The 15,496-nt window shown below is 47.6% G+C and overlaps 1 protein-coding gene across 1 annotated transcript in view; it reads right to left on the reverse strand.

Annotated features, from left to right (window-relative positions):
- The window catches only part of fez1 (fasciculation and elongation protein zeta 1 (zygin I)), a 125,776-nt gene that overhangs the window by 27,914 nt on the left and 82,366 nt on the right, over window positions 1–15,496 (reverse strand). The window contains exons 3-4 of the mRNA XM_038778461.1: window positions 5,154–5,255; window positions 827–974 (exon numbers count right to left, since the gene is read on the reverse strand). Coding sequence (XP_038634389.1) covers window positions 827–974; window positions 5,154–5,255 — 250 coding nt within the window. The remainder of the gene's footprint in view (window positions 1–826; window positions 975–5,153; window positions 5,256–15,496) is intronic.

Genomic DNA, 15,496 nt, shown 5'->3' on the forward strand with positions numbered 1-15,496 from the left:
ATGTAATTGCACTGGGGGGAGTGCAGAGACGATTTACTAGAATGTTCCCGGGCTGGAGAATTTGAGCTGTGAGCAAAGGTTGGGGTTGCTTTCCTTGAAACAGAGAAGGCTGAGGGGTGACGTGATTGAGGTATATAAAAGTGCGAGAGGAAGATATAGACAGGAGGAAACTGTTTCCCTTGGCAGGCAGTTCAAAAACCAGGGGTCATAGACTCAAGCGAAGTAGCAGAAGGTGGAGAGGGAACATGAGGAAAACCTTTTTAAGCAGAAGATGGTGGATGTCTCTAATTCATTGCCTGAGTTGGTGATGGAGGCAGTGACCCTAAACTGTTTTAAAAAGTAAGGTGGAGCTGCACCTTAAGTGCTGTAAGCTGCAGGGCTTTGGACCGGGTGCAGGAAGATGGGATTAGAAAGGGCACCTGGCTGTCTTTGGGTTGGCATGGACAGGATGGGCCAAATGGTTCCCTTCCATCTGTATAATTTCTATGGCCCTATGTGTGACAGGTATAACACAGCATACTATTTTTATTGGTTAAGGGTATTAAGGGATATGAAGTTAAGGTGGATAAATGGAGTTGAAGCGCAAATCAGCCATGATTGATCTAAATGGTGAAACAGGTTATCAATGTGCCCAGTTCCAGTTGCCATGTTCTTAACCTTGTTGTGGGCACAACCACAGGATTTCTGTTTTGAGCCTGTTAAGCATCCTTTGTAAGGAGCCAAGGACAATGAAATGTTGACCTATTAAAAAGGGAAATAGTCTCCACATCACTAATGCTCCACTGCATGCAGAGATCCACGTAACAGGGAAGCACTGACACCTCACCTTCCACCTGGATGTTATTGTTGCTGCTAGATGGTTTTAACACCTGCACCTCCTGCGAGCGGACCGACAGCTTGTCAGACTGCGATGGTGTTTCCTCGACATCAGGGTCAGGGGAATTCTGCATCATCTCTTCAATTTCCTCGATTACCTGTAGGTAGATTATCAGATGCTTACATCACCGACACTCTGCTAACTTTCAAACTTCTTTTCTTAAGAGTTCTGGTAACCTCTGAACAGAATTGCCGCAGTGCAAGAGGAGGCCATTCAGCCCATCATCTCTGCACTGGCTCCCTGACTGAGCAATTCACCTCGTGCCATCCCCCGTAGCCCTGCACATTCTTCCTTTTCGGATAACAGTCTAACTCCCTTTTGAATGCTTTAATTGAATCTGCCCACACCACACTCTCAGGCAGTATATTCCAAACCTTAACCACTTACTGTGTCCTTTTGCCTATATTTTTTAATCTGTGCAGTCTCATTCTTGATCTTTTCATGAGTGCAAACGATTTCTACCCCTCTACTCTGTCCTGATCCACTCATGATTTTGAATCGTTCCATCAAATCTCCTTTCAGCTTCTCTTCTCCAAGAAAACGGTCCCAACTTCTCCAATCTATTTTCAGAAATCGTGGCCAGGATTCTCCCTTCCAGGGCCCAAGTCCCCACACCGGTGGGAAAACCAGCGCCAACGGCCGGTGTCAACGGGCCCCCAAGGTGAGGAATTCTCACCTGTCTCAGGGGGTAGGTGGACGCCAGAGTCATTGGCGCCGGCTGGCGCTTCAGCTGGCGCCGAAGGGACTACGCCGAAGGGACTGCGCGAGTTCGCCCTTGCGCGGAACCACCGGTGTGATTCCACGCATGCGCAGACCGGCATGAGGAAGGAGCAGTGCTCCGAAAGCTAGTGTTTGAAACAAACATGTTGGACTTTAACCTGGTGTTGTAAGGCTTCTTACTGTGCTCACCCCAGTCCAAAGCCGGCATCTCCACATTATAAAAATTCAACAGACTCGAGACAGAACATGTGTATTTCAGGATCCATCATCAGTCTGTGCTGAAATAGTGAGGCGACAGGAGGAAGGCTGCCCTTGAAAAAGTGCCTCAGCAAAAAATCATTTACAATTTCACTTTCAGGCAGCCGTCTGTCTTGTCTTTGATCCTCCACTCACTGACAAATCTACAGGTGCTCAAACCCTCCTTTCTCCTTCACCTTGCATACTTTTGTCCCCAGTAAAAATGCTGCTTTTCCCCATCCTGGCTGCTCCACCTCATATCACCCCGAACACAGACTTGAACTGAACTCTGGTTTAGCAATCCACTACCAGATGTGATTGGCAACACGCCAAGTTCCATCAAGCCTCACTTTGCTCTGCCAGAACCACACACTATGTCGATCATAGAATCCCTACAACACAGAAGGAGGCCATTTGGCCTATTGAGTCTGCACCGACCCTACAAAAGAACACCCTACCCAGGTCCTCTCCCCTGTCCATCTCACCCCCCAACCTGTAAATCTTTGGATTTTGGGAGGCAACCGGAGCACCCGGGAGGAAACCCACACAGATACTGAGAGAAAGTGCAAACTCTACACAGTATTGAATTGGGGTCAATGGCGCTGTGAGGCAGCAGTGCTACTCACTATGTCACCCCTGTAAGCATCAGGAAAGGACAGCAAAGACCATGGGCGGGATTCTCCAACCCCCACCGCCGGGTCGGAGAATCGCTGGGGGGTGGCGTGAATCCCACTCCGGCACCGGCTGCCGAATTCTCCAGTGCCAGTTTTTGGGCGAGGGCGGGGATCGCCCCAGTCGGGGGCTGTTAACAGCGCCCCTCAGGCCTTGATGGGCCGAGTGGCCACCCGTTTTCGGCCAGTCCCGCCGACGTGAAATGGACATGGTCCATACCGGCAGGAACTGGCTTGGAGGGCGGTTAGCGGGGTCCTCGGGAGGGCACGAGGGGATCTGTCCCATGGGGGGGGGGGGGCAAGGTGGTCTGGCCTGCGATCGGGCCCACCAATCTGCGGGCGGGCCTGTGCCGTGGGGGCACTCTTTCCCTCCACACTGGCCTCTGTAAGGCTCCGCGATGGCCGACGCGGAGAAGAAACCAATCTTCCATTCCTGGCCCTCGCATGCTAGCTCAGAATGAAAATGGTTTCCTCTTCTCTGGAGTTAATCACTGTGGCCAAGATTTACCATAATGTTCCTCATTGCAACAGCCCCTAACCTTCCAGCTCAGAGGGCGATGAACAGCAGTAGCTGATTAATCAGCCAATATACTTCTGACATATATCCAACTTTTACAGAAAGTGAAGGTTCACCAGCCTTGAGCGGAATTCAAGACATTTCAGACACTATTACGAAGAATAAAGTTCAGAGCATCACCAGCTGACCCTCAATGTGACTTTATCGCTTGAAGATTATGGAACCAGTGGACACCGTACTGGACGCAACAAGAAGGAAATGGGAGGACGACCTGGGGATGGAGATAGGGTGGGGACTCTGGAGCGAAGCACTGCATAGGGTCAACTCCACCTCCACGTGCGCAAGGCTCAGCCTGACGCAACTAAAAGTGGTACATACAGCCCACTTAACAAGAACCCGTATGAGTAGGTTCTTCCCGGAGGTGGAGGACAGATGTGAGCGGTGCCAAAGAGGCCCGGCCAACCACGCCCACATGTTCTGGTCTTGCCCCAGACTTGTGGAGTACTGGACAGCCTTCTTCGAGGCTATGTCCAAAGTGGTGGGGGTGAGGGTGGAGCCATGCCCGATAGTGGCGGTCTTCGGGGTTTCAGACCAGCCAGATCTATTCCTGGGGAGGAGGGCGGACGCCCTTGCCTTTGCCTCCCTGATCGCCCGCCGTAGAATCCTGTTTGGCTGGCGGTCAGCAGCACCACCCAGAGCTGCAGACTGGCTGTCCGACCTCTCGGAATCTCTCCAAATGGAGAAAATCAAATTCGCCATCCGAGGGTCGGACGACGGCTTCCACAGAACGTGGGAGCCATTCATGCAACTGTTCCGGGACCTGTTTGTGGCCAACGTACATGAGGAAGAATAGTCGGGTGGCCAAGAGCCAGGGGAAAATGGGCGGGAATCGGGGGAAGGTAGCCGGGGGGAGAGGGGGGGGGGGGGGGGGGGGGGGGGGCTACGGGCTCGGTATGGGGGTTTGATGGCAAGCCAAGGCCCAAAACCAAACTATAAATAAATGCCTATAAACATGTGCCTCGGCCATATTGGGGAATGTAAAATATGTATGCTGGCTAAAGGGGGCGGCCACAATTATTGTTATGAAGATGCTTACCTGTAAATATTCATGTTAAATTTTTGTGTTTTCCTTTTTTTTTTCTCTCTCTCTAATAACTTGTAATTTGTCATATATAAAATATGAAAACTCAATAAAAAAACATTTAAAAAAAAATGGAACCAGTGGTGCATTTCAGTTGCTTCTCATTTTTCTTCTTTTGGTGTCGCACGCGCATCCATGCGCACGTGCGTGCGCATCTCATTTCTTTATTTTTGATCCACGGGTGCTAATTGGACATGTATCTTTAAGTCAAGCAGCAGAGAGAATGAGGAATTCTGAAGTTACAACATAGTACACTCTGCTAGTTTTGGACAACAGAACTGATTTTGTGGCAACAGAGAGTTGGAGCGGGACTGAGTTTAATTGGTTGGTTGGTTGTATGCTGCCCGGTAACAGGTGGTGATTGGATCCTGCCTAAGTGGGATGATTTCCAGAGGCCTAAAGTAAGCTGGGTGACACTCATGGAAAGGACCTGCTTTCTCTCTCTCGTGCTTTCTCCAGAAAAGCTGCTGTATTTCTGAAACTGCAGAGACCTGAATGAATCTGCAGTGAAAACCGTTACAGACTGGAACGCAGAATTTTAGACCTGAAAGCCTGGATGAAGGGCAATGGGCTCGAAACAACCATCTGAAACAATGACTCTTATCTTTTACATTATTTTCACCACTCTCTACCCCTCTGCCCATTTGTTTCATGTATGTGTGTATGGAGGGGGGCGGGGCGGGGTGGTGGGGAGACAAGTCAAAGTGGAGATTAGGAATTAGATAGTAATTGACGTTGTATTTGCTGCATGTTTCATTATAGTTCCTTTATAAATAAAAAATAATAGTGTTTAAATTTACAAACCCAGTGACTGTAATTATTGGGCAGCCCAGGGTGCTGTAACAGTGCGTATGTGCATCTGTGCATGTGCACATGTCTGTGTGCCTGCCCCTGTGTTTGGGCACAGGTGCATCTGGGTGCGTGTGCATGTCTGTGTGTTCCTGTGTGTGCTGTGTCTGTTTTTGTTCTTTGTTGCGTTTGAAGATTTACCTGTTCAGCTGTGAAGAGCGGCTCCTCACTTGCACAGGATACAATGATGTCCAACTTCTCAATTAACTCTCCATCCTCAATAATACTGTCCTTCTCAGTGGCCTGACAACACATGGAAAGAAAGTGATATAAATAGGACTGTTTTACCGCAGCCTTTCATTATAGATCTTCTTCACTGTATGAATCACATGCTCTTTGATTTAGTCCCTCTCCCAGTGCATTTGCCTTCCCAGTCAAAAGCATCCCCACTGTCTGAGTCAACTGCCTTCCAGATGTTGCACAATGTTAATTGGATGTCGTTCCTTTGCGACATGATCATTTCACCTTTGCAGTTGTTGATTAAAACTACCACCACAGGCCTAGCCAATGTCAAAATTAGATTTCCTCTGATTTTGCACCGCCCCCAGTCCTCTCCTCAGTCTTTGATATGACAGAAAACACAACCCTCCTCCAATGTTTCTCCTCCATTGTTCAGCTTAGTGGGACTGCCCACACTCGGTTCCAGTCTTACCCATCAAAATGTAGGTCGATTATTTCCAGAAACGGTTTTCCGTTCCACCCCCTGATTCTGACCCATAAGCTTATTGATATTAATGTCCTGCCTTCAGAGTTAATGTGTAAACAAGGGAGCGTCAGCACAGCCTTGTGAGATGACTCTGTCGCCAAACCCCCCCCCCCCCACCCCCCAGTGGCATCACAGAACTAAAGAGCGATGCAGCATAGAAATGTGAGTTTAGGCCCATCAAAAAGACGTTCCACCTCACATTCCCCTCTGCATCACTTGTCCAAAATCTGTGCCCTCCTCCCCCAGACCTTGTTTAATGGGGCCAATTTTCCACCTTATCCAAACCTGTCACCGTCTTGTATATCTATCAAATCTCCCCTCAGTCTGCTTTGCTCCAAGGAGACTCCCTCCCCCCCCTTCAAAGCCCCAGCCTAACCTTGTAATTAGAGTAGTACTAATCCCTGAACCCATTCTGCTAAATCTCTTCTGCACCCTCTCAAGAAACCTCACACTCTTCCTGAAGTGTGGTGACCAGAACTGAATGCAATACTCCAGCTGTAGCCTAACCAGAACTTTAAAAATGTTCAGTGTAACCTCTTGAACCCAACAACTCCAAGGTTCCTTAGACCAGTGTAGATCACATGCGGCCCGGGGGCCACATGAGGCCTATCTGGGTTCCGAGTGCGACCCATGAGACATTTTGTGGATCACTGCCCACGCATGGAGTTGCCACATTTCGCTGATTTCCGTCTGCATAGTTTTTTTCCCAGCGATGGGACTGATGTAATTCACAAGTAAGCAAGGGCAAGTGGAGTGAGGTGTGTGCTGGTTTCTCACATCGTTGACTGTGTGGGCTGTGCACTCTCTCTGTGTCTAAAGTGTAAGTATTTCTTTTGCTTTTACCTTTTGAACTTAGAGTTTTATTAGCATATAAATGATTAAGCACTTTTCATAATTCATTATGAAACATTCACCGTGTATTAAATCCATTTAATTTTACTCATGGGGATCATGGTTAGTGAATAAATGTAATTTTAATCTTACAGCCCACTGAGTTGAAGGAAGGTATTACTCAATCTCTAGCCAAGGTTTTCCATCGCTGCCTTAGACATTCTTGACCACTCTTTCAATACATCCTGCCAACTTCAAAGATCTATGCACATTAACCCCAAGGTCACTCTGTCCCTGCACACTCTTTAGAATGGTAGGCTACATTCCTTTCCCATCCAACAACATGGAACACCATCTCAGCACTCCCCCAAGTCTCCCACTTGCCTGCTTATTCTGCTAGCCCTTGCCCTGTAGCAGATGATTATCCTCACTGTTTGCCACACTTCCAAGTTTGTTGAATGGGCATTAAAAAATTTTTTCACACTTTATTCCAACATCCAAGTAATTTACAGACGCTCGCGCTGACCCTTGGGCAAGATCAGAGTCTACCATCCTCCAGTCTGAAAAATAATCATTTACCATGACTCTGTTTGCTGTCCTTAGGACAAATTTTAATCCAGGTGGAAGCTGACTCCTATTCCATGAGTCACAATCTTGTTAGCGAACCCATTTATGTGGTAGTTTGTCAAACAATTCCTCAAAACCCATATAGACAACATCCGTAGAATCCCTACAGTGCAGAAGGAGGCCATTTGGCCCATCGAGTCTGTACCAGCCCTCCCAAAGAGCACTTTACCTAGGTCCATGTCATGATATGCACTCATGCACATAATGAGATACAGACAGGCAGCGACAGACACCCAGTACAGTCAATCAACACACAGGACAGAACACAACCAAACACCAGGCCGAACACGAGAAGGTGGTTTCCCACTATAAAACACACGAGGCATCAACACTCTGCCTCTTTCCATGGGTGACAACTGTAGTGACAAGTCAGGGTGTATATATCAGTTAGCACCTTCTACACGTGGCTCAGAGCTAGTCTGGTCTAGTTAGTTATAGTAAGCACGCTTAGGTTAGTAGAGTGTCAAACCCACAGCGAACTGTGTGCGCTGCTTAACAAGTTCAATAAAGCGTATTGAACTAAGATCACAGTTTGGAGTCTACTTTCAAGTACAACTGCATCCAGTTGCAATCCGTGTTACTCCAGGGTGAATAACACAACAGTCCACTTCTCCCCCTCCATAGCTCTGCGCATTGATCATGGCTAATCCACCTAACCTGCACATCTTTGGTCTGTAGGAGGAAACCAGAGCACCCGGAGGAAACCCACTCAGACATGGGGACAATGTGCAAACTCCACACAGTCACCCAAGGCCAAAATCAAACCTGAGTCCCTGATGTTATGAGGCAGCTGCATTCTCTTCAGCAACCTCCTCTGTTACTTCATCAAAGGATTCAGTTAGATTAGTCAAACATGATCAGCCTTTGACACATCTCCTTAATTAACTGAACCATCTCCAAGGCCCTTGCCCACCATGGAAGAGAGCCTAATTCCAGTTGCTAGGGCTGTCCTTATTTATTGTCAATCTGCTGGCACCTCCCCCATATCAAGGGAAGATTGGAGCATAAGAAGCTGAGGCTATTTGCCTCCCTGAAACTCCCATTCAATAAGATCATGGCTGACCGATTGGGGCCTTAACTCCACTTACCTTCCTGTTCCCTTGAACTCTCCCTCTTGTCCATCAAAAATCGGTCAAACCCAGCCTTGAATATATTGAATGATTCACCTTCCACTTTTCTCCAGGGAAAACTAGCTTTTTGAAACTGTACCCCACAGTTGTAGATTCCTCTCCGTGGAGAGGACATTCTCTCAGCGTTTAGTGACCCCTCGGAATCTTTTATGTCCATCTGAACTCTAACGAATCCAGGCCCAACCTGCACAACCTTTCCTCACACGACACATTCTTCATCCCGGGAAGGTTATGCAGGTTTTTGTGCTATCTCCATCCACAACCTTTAGCAACCTAAGGTATAAGCCACCTGGACTGTTATGTTCTGCTTCTGTTTGAAAAATACCTTTGAACATACCAATCAGCACAAGCAATGTTGAAACAATAATATACATTCTTAAATGAGGAGCAAAGTGCATGGGGAGTCAGGAGCAAGGGCACGTGGCTCTCATTGGGGGCCCCACTTCCCAAGGTCAGGTCCTTTGTGGAATCCACACTCTTCCCTCCCTCCCACCCATCCTCCGCTTCCGCTTCCTTTGTTTTTCCGGTACTGCAGCCTGTACTCCTGACAGTGATGACTGGGAAGGGTTGCCTGCACTTGACCACAGAATAGGAATTCCACATCGGTGCCATAGTGCAATGTTTGCAAGTTTGGAATGGGCATACATAATCAATGTAAATTGCATGTATAGTCTGTTGGCTGATAATCCTTTTTTTATTCATTCATGGGATGTAGGCATCTATGGCTAGGCCAGCATTGCCATCCCTAATTGCACTTTAGTAGGCTATGGTGAGCTGCCTTCTTGAATCACTGTAGTCCATGTGTTGTGTTGTGATGTTATGTGAGGGAGGGAGTTCCAGGATTTTGACCCAGTGATAGTGAAGAAACGGAGGTGTGTTTCCAAGTCAGGATGGTGAGTGATTTGGAGGGGATCCTCCAGGTGATGGGGCTCCCATGCTGCCCTTGCTCTTCCAGCTGGTCGAGGTGATGGGTTTGGAAGATGCTGCCTAAGGAGCCATGCTGAGTTCCTGCAGTGCATCTTGTAGACGGTACACACTGCTGCTACTGTTCGATGGTAGAAGGGATAAATGTTGAAGGTGATGGGCTGCTTTGTCCTGGATGGTGTCAAGCTACTTGAGATTTGTTGAAGCTTCACTCATCCAGGAAAATGGAGAGTATTCCATCACACTCTTGATTTATGCTTTGCAGATGGCTTTGAGGAGTCAGGAGGTAAGTCACTTGATGCAGAATACTGAAAGGCCGGAATGAAGTAAATGGCAGTTTGCAAGGCAACCTGCCCAAAAGTGTGTTTGTGAAGTGTGGAAGTCTGGAGGCCATCAGTATGTTAACTGTCAGAGTGGATGTCTTCCACATGAGACTTTCATTCACTCCAAATCCAACCTAAGGAAACTGCTATGGATCACTCGGTTGCCTTTGAAGCTTCTCAATTTTACCAAACTATTCGGGAAAGAGGAGTTCCCAGCCTCTGACCTGCTTTTGTAGCCACACCATTTAGGTGGCTGCTACAGTAGTTTCTGCTCAATGGTAACCCCTAGGATGTTGGTAATGCAATTTAATGTCTATGGGAGATGGTTAGATTCTCTTCTGTTAGTGATGGTCATTGCCTGGCACTTGGTTATTTGCTATTTTTTTAGTCCAGTTTTGAATATTGCCCAGGTCTTGCTGCGTTTGGACAGCGACTGCTTGAGTACCCGAGGCTTTGTGAATGGTGCTAAATATTGTGCAATCATCAGTGAATATCCCCACTTCTGACCTTGCGATGGAGGGAAGGTCACTGATGAAGCAGCTGAAGATAAAAGGTTGGCCCTGAGACACTACCCTGAGGGACTCCTGCAGTGATGTCGCTGGACTGAGATGACTGACCTCCAACCACCACAACCATCTCCCTTTGGATCAGGTATGACTCCAACCAGTGGTGGGTTCCCCCGATTCCCAACGGCTCCAGTTTTGGTGGGGCTTCTTGCTGCCATACGTGATGAACTGCTGCCTGATGTCGAGGGCAGTCAATATCACCTCACCTCTGGCATTCAGCTCTTTTTTGTCCATGTTTGAACAAAGGCTGTTGTGATTCAGCAGCTGAGTGGCCCTGGGAGAACCCAAACTGAGCATCAGTGAGCAGACTTTTACTGAGTAAGTGCTGCTTGACAGCATGTCAATGGCATTTTCCATTACTTTGCTGATGTTCGAGAGGAGATTGATGGCGGTGATGGTGGTGGTGGGCTGGGGGGGGGGGGGGGGGGGGCGGCACAGGTCACTCAGTACTATTGCCTTAATGTTGTCATGGCCCATAGACTTTGCAGTATTCAGTACCTTCAGCTGTTTCTTGATATCAGGTGGAGTGAATAAAATTGACTGGCGCTGGAGTGTTAGGTGATCTCCCAGTGTAAACACAGCCGGCATGGTTCAAACACTGCGTTGCGCCCAACGCGCAGGGTGAGTAGCAGGAAAGGCCAAAATCGGGATTTGAGCTGGGTGCCAACCATTTTGAGATTCACCCAACCCGCTGACAATGGCAAGTTCCAGATCATGCCAAGAATGGGAAGAATATTAACCCTCATTTGTATTCATTTTAATCTCATTAACTAGATTGGAGTCAAATGCAACGGGCTCTGGGAATTGCCTGACTTGCCAGCAAGAAATCATGCAGGCATAATTTAGTCCTCCTTTTCAAAAACATGAAGATGGCTGCTGAGGTGAAGTGGGGAGGGGGAGGGGGGGGGGGGGGGGTTGAGGGACTTTGAATCTGTGAGGTCCCCAAGCCTCTTTAAGCATTGTGGAGACCCATAGCATGGGCAACCACACTGCAGCCTGACTGTCCTCCCAAAACCTTCCACGACAGAGCTCTGCTGCAGTCTCTCTCCTGAAAGTCAGTTTCACTCCCTTTGGCAGTGAGCAGCCTCTAGCTTCACAGTTGAAGGCTATTTCAAATGACGAATTAGCCTGGTTAGTTGCGATAGCGCTTCACACTCCTCAACTCTCAAGTCCCTACTCGTGGGCACACATGTCATGTCTCGGAGGATGATTAGTGCATTGCAGATCCAGCAACCTTCGATGCCTGAACAGTGTGCCTGTATTCTAGGAGCACCAGCGCCAGAGAAGCAGCTACCAACAATCAAACACTAAAGAGCAAGGATGTTCTCTTGACCAACAGGTAAGTGTGCGAATGAGCGGAAGGCAGATGAGCACAGTCCCAGCAGAGGTCTGGGGTCCAGGGGCTCCTGATGTGGCTGGGGTTGAGTGTGTAAAGCAAGGATTGCCAGCGCAACTGGCTCACTGGATGGCACTCAGAGAAGGTGAGAGACATAGTGTGGGGGAGGCTTGGGGCATTTGAGGGTCCCAGGGTGGAAACCCTAACTGATTGTCGTTCTCTATACTTTGCTTTTTCTGAGTATGCATCAAGGTACCAAAGTCATCTCATTTTGTTATTATACGTTGAACCATTGACAAGGCAAATATCTTCAAATCCTCCCAAGTGGCACTCCAATGGCTCATGGTCTGTTTTAACTTATCTGACAAAGACGTGTATTTTTCTATAGCTTTAGAGCATTATTTTGCAATATTAGGAAAGAACGTGCATTTGTGGAGCTCTATTTTTATAAATATGGAAGTCGATAGCTGTGTAGGTTAAGTGGACTGGCCATGCTAAATTTCCCCTTAGGGTCCAAAGATGGACAGGTTAGGTGGGGTTATGGGAAGGAGTGGGGAAATGGGCCTTTCGGAGGGTCAGTACAGACTCAATGAGCTGAATGGCCTCCTTCTGCACTGCAGCAATTCTATGGATTCTCCAATTCCTTACAGATATAACGATGTCTGCTGGAATTCATCCAGCGGAGGCTGCGCTCGCGTTGCTTGTGACAGCCGAGGCGACCAGATGCCAGAGACAGCAGGAAGGCCAACACAGGCTGGAGCGGCACCACATGTGCAGGGGGCCACCGGATACCCTGAAGACACGGTTACCCATCAGGCTGCGGAGAGATCCAGAAGGGGAAGCCAGCGATGGCAGATAACGTACAGGCGTTGTTGGGCATTCAATGAGCTGACGGACACCATGTGCCACAGAAGACTACGTCTCAGCAGAAAGACAGTGCGGCACCTGTGCCAGGTCCTCACAGACGTGGCACCCCGCGGAGGAGGCCATCCGCTCCCAGTGGCCATGTAGGTTGTGCAGCCCTGAACTTTAATGCCACTGGGTCATTCCAGGGCTCGATCGGGGACTGGTGTGGCATACTGCAATCTTCAGACACAGGTGTATCCAGGATGTTACAGATGCTCTGAATGACCAGGCATCCAACTATATCACCTTCCAGCTAGACTAGGCCCATCAAGGTGCCCGGGCTGCAAGATTTGCTGCCATCGCCAGGATGCCCATGGTCCATCACTGGCATGCATGTCGCCCTGGAACACCAGGGCATCAGGGAGCGCCCTATAATCAGGCATTTTCAAAGTCGGGGTTGGGTGGGTCGCGGGAGGGTTGTGGAGTCGTCCGGAGCGGCGATCACGATTGCGCAAATTTGCGCGCAACAGCTGGCTTTTAATAATGCCGGCTGCGAACGGCCTTCAAAATGACAGCAGTTGCTTTGTGAATGCTGTTGCATAATTGGTTCAGAAATGATTTCATACAAACCACATCGTGTTGTTAGTATTTCTCTGCAAATGTTTATATTTTACGTTCGTCATGCGGTAACTAATTTTGCTCAAACTCATTCCACAATTACACATTTCCTGTATCCGATGCAGTGTTGAGTGGCATTTCCAGAATTGTTCCTTCATCCCCTTCCACATCACGGCTATTTCTGCTGAGTCTTTATGTCGATGAGTTGGTTCAGTTCCTCGCTATTCCCAATGAGCCTCTTCAGTTAAAGTTTTTAATCTCTATCAATAACAAGTGCCGACAATCGTCGCTGCACTGATATTTTTGTCAAGTTAAGATCAGGCATCTTGTGGAATGATATGTTGTCTTCAAATAAGGAATTAGTTTTCCAACTATAATCACAGCAGTTTAATATTTTGCGTATCTTGCATCTGATTAACAGATACTTTAAATGTATCACCAGTATTTATATCAAACACAGAATGAACATGGACTGTGACTCAAATATTGAGGTCGTTTTAAAATGTTCCGCTGCAGCTTTTATGCAGACATAGCAGACCGGGATTGAAATTAGAGTTCAACTGACCCAGCTACAAATAGAGCGTCGTTATTGTTAGAATAGATTGTATCACACTTCTGGATGTTCGTTAAGTTGCTGACTCAAGGCTGGAGTTACTGTCCACGAAGAACACGCACAGGTTTCGCAAAGATATTTCTAAATGAAACCGCTGTGTGTCTGCTGTGCGGTACAGCGTACTGAACTGTTTTAAACACCTTATTCTGGGTTATCGGATTGTTGGACACAGGCTATTATTATAGTAAATGTGGAAATTAAATTAAGCTGGAGTCAATGTTGTTTTAACCATTATCAGTATGATTAATATCAATTGCAATCTCAAACAATGAAGCGGGTGAAAAATTCTGGGTGGGATTCTCCGAGCCTCCGCACTGAAATTGCACTCGGCGTGGGGGCAGAGAATGGACGTCAGACCCGAGATCGGTCACCGGCGAATCGGCGGCAATTGGGTGCGCGTGGTCGGTGCGGCGCCGTTCGGGGGCCATTGGAAGAGCACCTGCAGCGATTCTCCAATTGCAGTTGGCCAAGTTCCCGCCGGCGTGGTGCTCCCATGGTTCCACCCGGCGGGCACTCGGCATGGCGGCTGCAGACTCAGTCTGCGGCCATCCTTGGGGGAGGGGGCTACCTTCTTGGTGCCGGTCCGCAGTGTGGGTTGCCATGTCGTGTGGACCCCTCCTCCATACCCTCTCCCAACGCTTCCTCCCAATTGTGAAGAGGACAATTTAGGCATCTGTAGATATTGCACTGCAACCAGTTAAAAAAACTCTAGTTCCATTATTTACTGGAGAAGTTAAAATCTTCATTGCTGAGAGACAAACTGCCAAATTGTAATAAAATACCGCAAGGACAATCTATTAGTTGGGGTTAGCTCCAGGCATAACATCTCCAGTTGTTAAAACTCAAGGTCTATTCGACAATATGGGACAGTGTGCCGGTTGCTATGGCTCCAGGATGTCTGTTGATGAAAGTAGGGAGGAAGGTGATTGATAGCTACATCCCAGATATCAGACCACCAATAACACTAATTGCAAGACAACACGCCTTTGGAATAACTGGATAGTTTAATTAAGCATGTGGACCTTTGATGTAATTGGTTAATTATTCTCATATACAATGCATGATGTAACCTTAATTGATAGTAATGACTGGACTTAAATAACTAGTATATGCTAATTTATTGTAATTGAATCTCAAGGTATAGCGGTTTGTACTATCCTTGAAACTGTGCCCTCTGATGTCCCAATAGCCCTTGTTATAGCTTGTAATAAACGACCAGCTTTTTTGACTTCAAGAGTCTTCATCTGATCTCTCATTAGAATGGGGATGAAGTACACTATAGTCAAATAGCTGTAAAATTTTCCCCACTATAATTTGGTGCTCTGACTCAGATACACTTGGGCTGGCGGCGGCGACATGACTATGATTTGGTGATCATATATTTTCTAGATCATACTCCCGACCAGGTACTGTCACAGACCGACAGCCGATTTGAAAGAGTGAATCTGGACCGAAGTAGACCAGACAGAGGGATACATGGATTGGATTGGATTGGATTGGATTTGTTTATTGTCACGTGTACCGAGGTACAGTGAAAAGTATTTTTCTGCAAGCAGCTCAACAGATCATTCAGTACATGGGAAGAAAAGGGAATTGAACAGAATTCAAGAAAATACATGAGAATACATAATAGGGCAACACAAGATATACAATGTAACTACATAAGGATTGACATCGGATGAAGCAGACAGGGTGTAGTGTTAATGAGGACAGTCCATAAAAGGGTCATTTAGGAGACTGGTGACAGTGGGGAAGAAGCTGTTTTTGAGTCTGTTCGTCCGTGTTCTCAGACTTCTGAATCTCCTGCCCGATGAAAGAAGTTGGAAAAGTGAGTAAGCCGGGTGGGAGGGATCCTTGATTATGCTGCCTGCTTTCCCCCGGCAGCGGGAGGTGTAGATGGAATCAATGGATGGGAGGCAGGTTCGTGTGATGGACTGGGCGGTATTCACGACTCTCTGAAGTTC

This window comes from Scyliorhinus canicula, chromosome 19 (genome assembly GCF_902713615.1).
Source record: "Scyliorhinus canicula chromosome 19, sScyCan1.1, whole genome shotgun sequence".
NCBI lineage: Eukaryota > Metazoa > Chordata > Chondrichthyes > Carcharhiniformes > Scyliorhinidae > Scyliorhinus > Scyliorhinus canicula.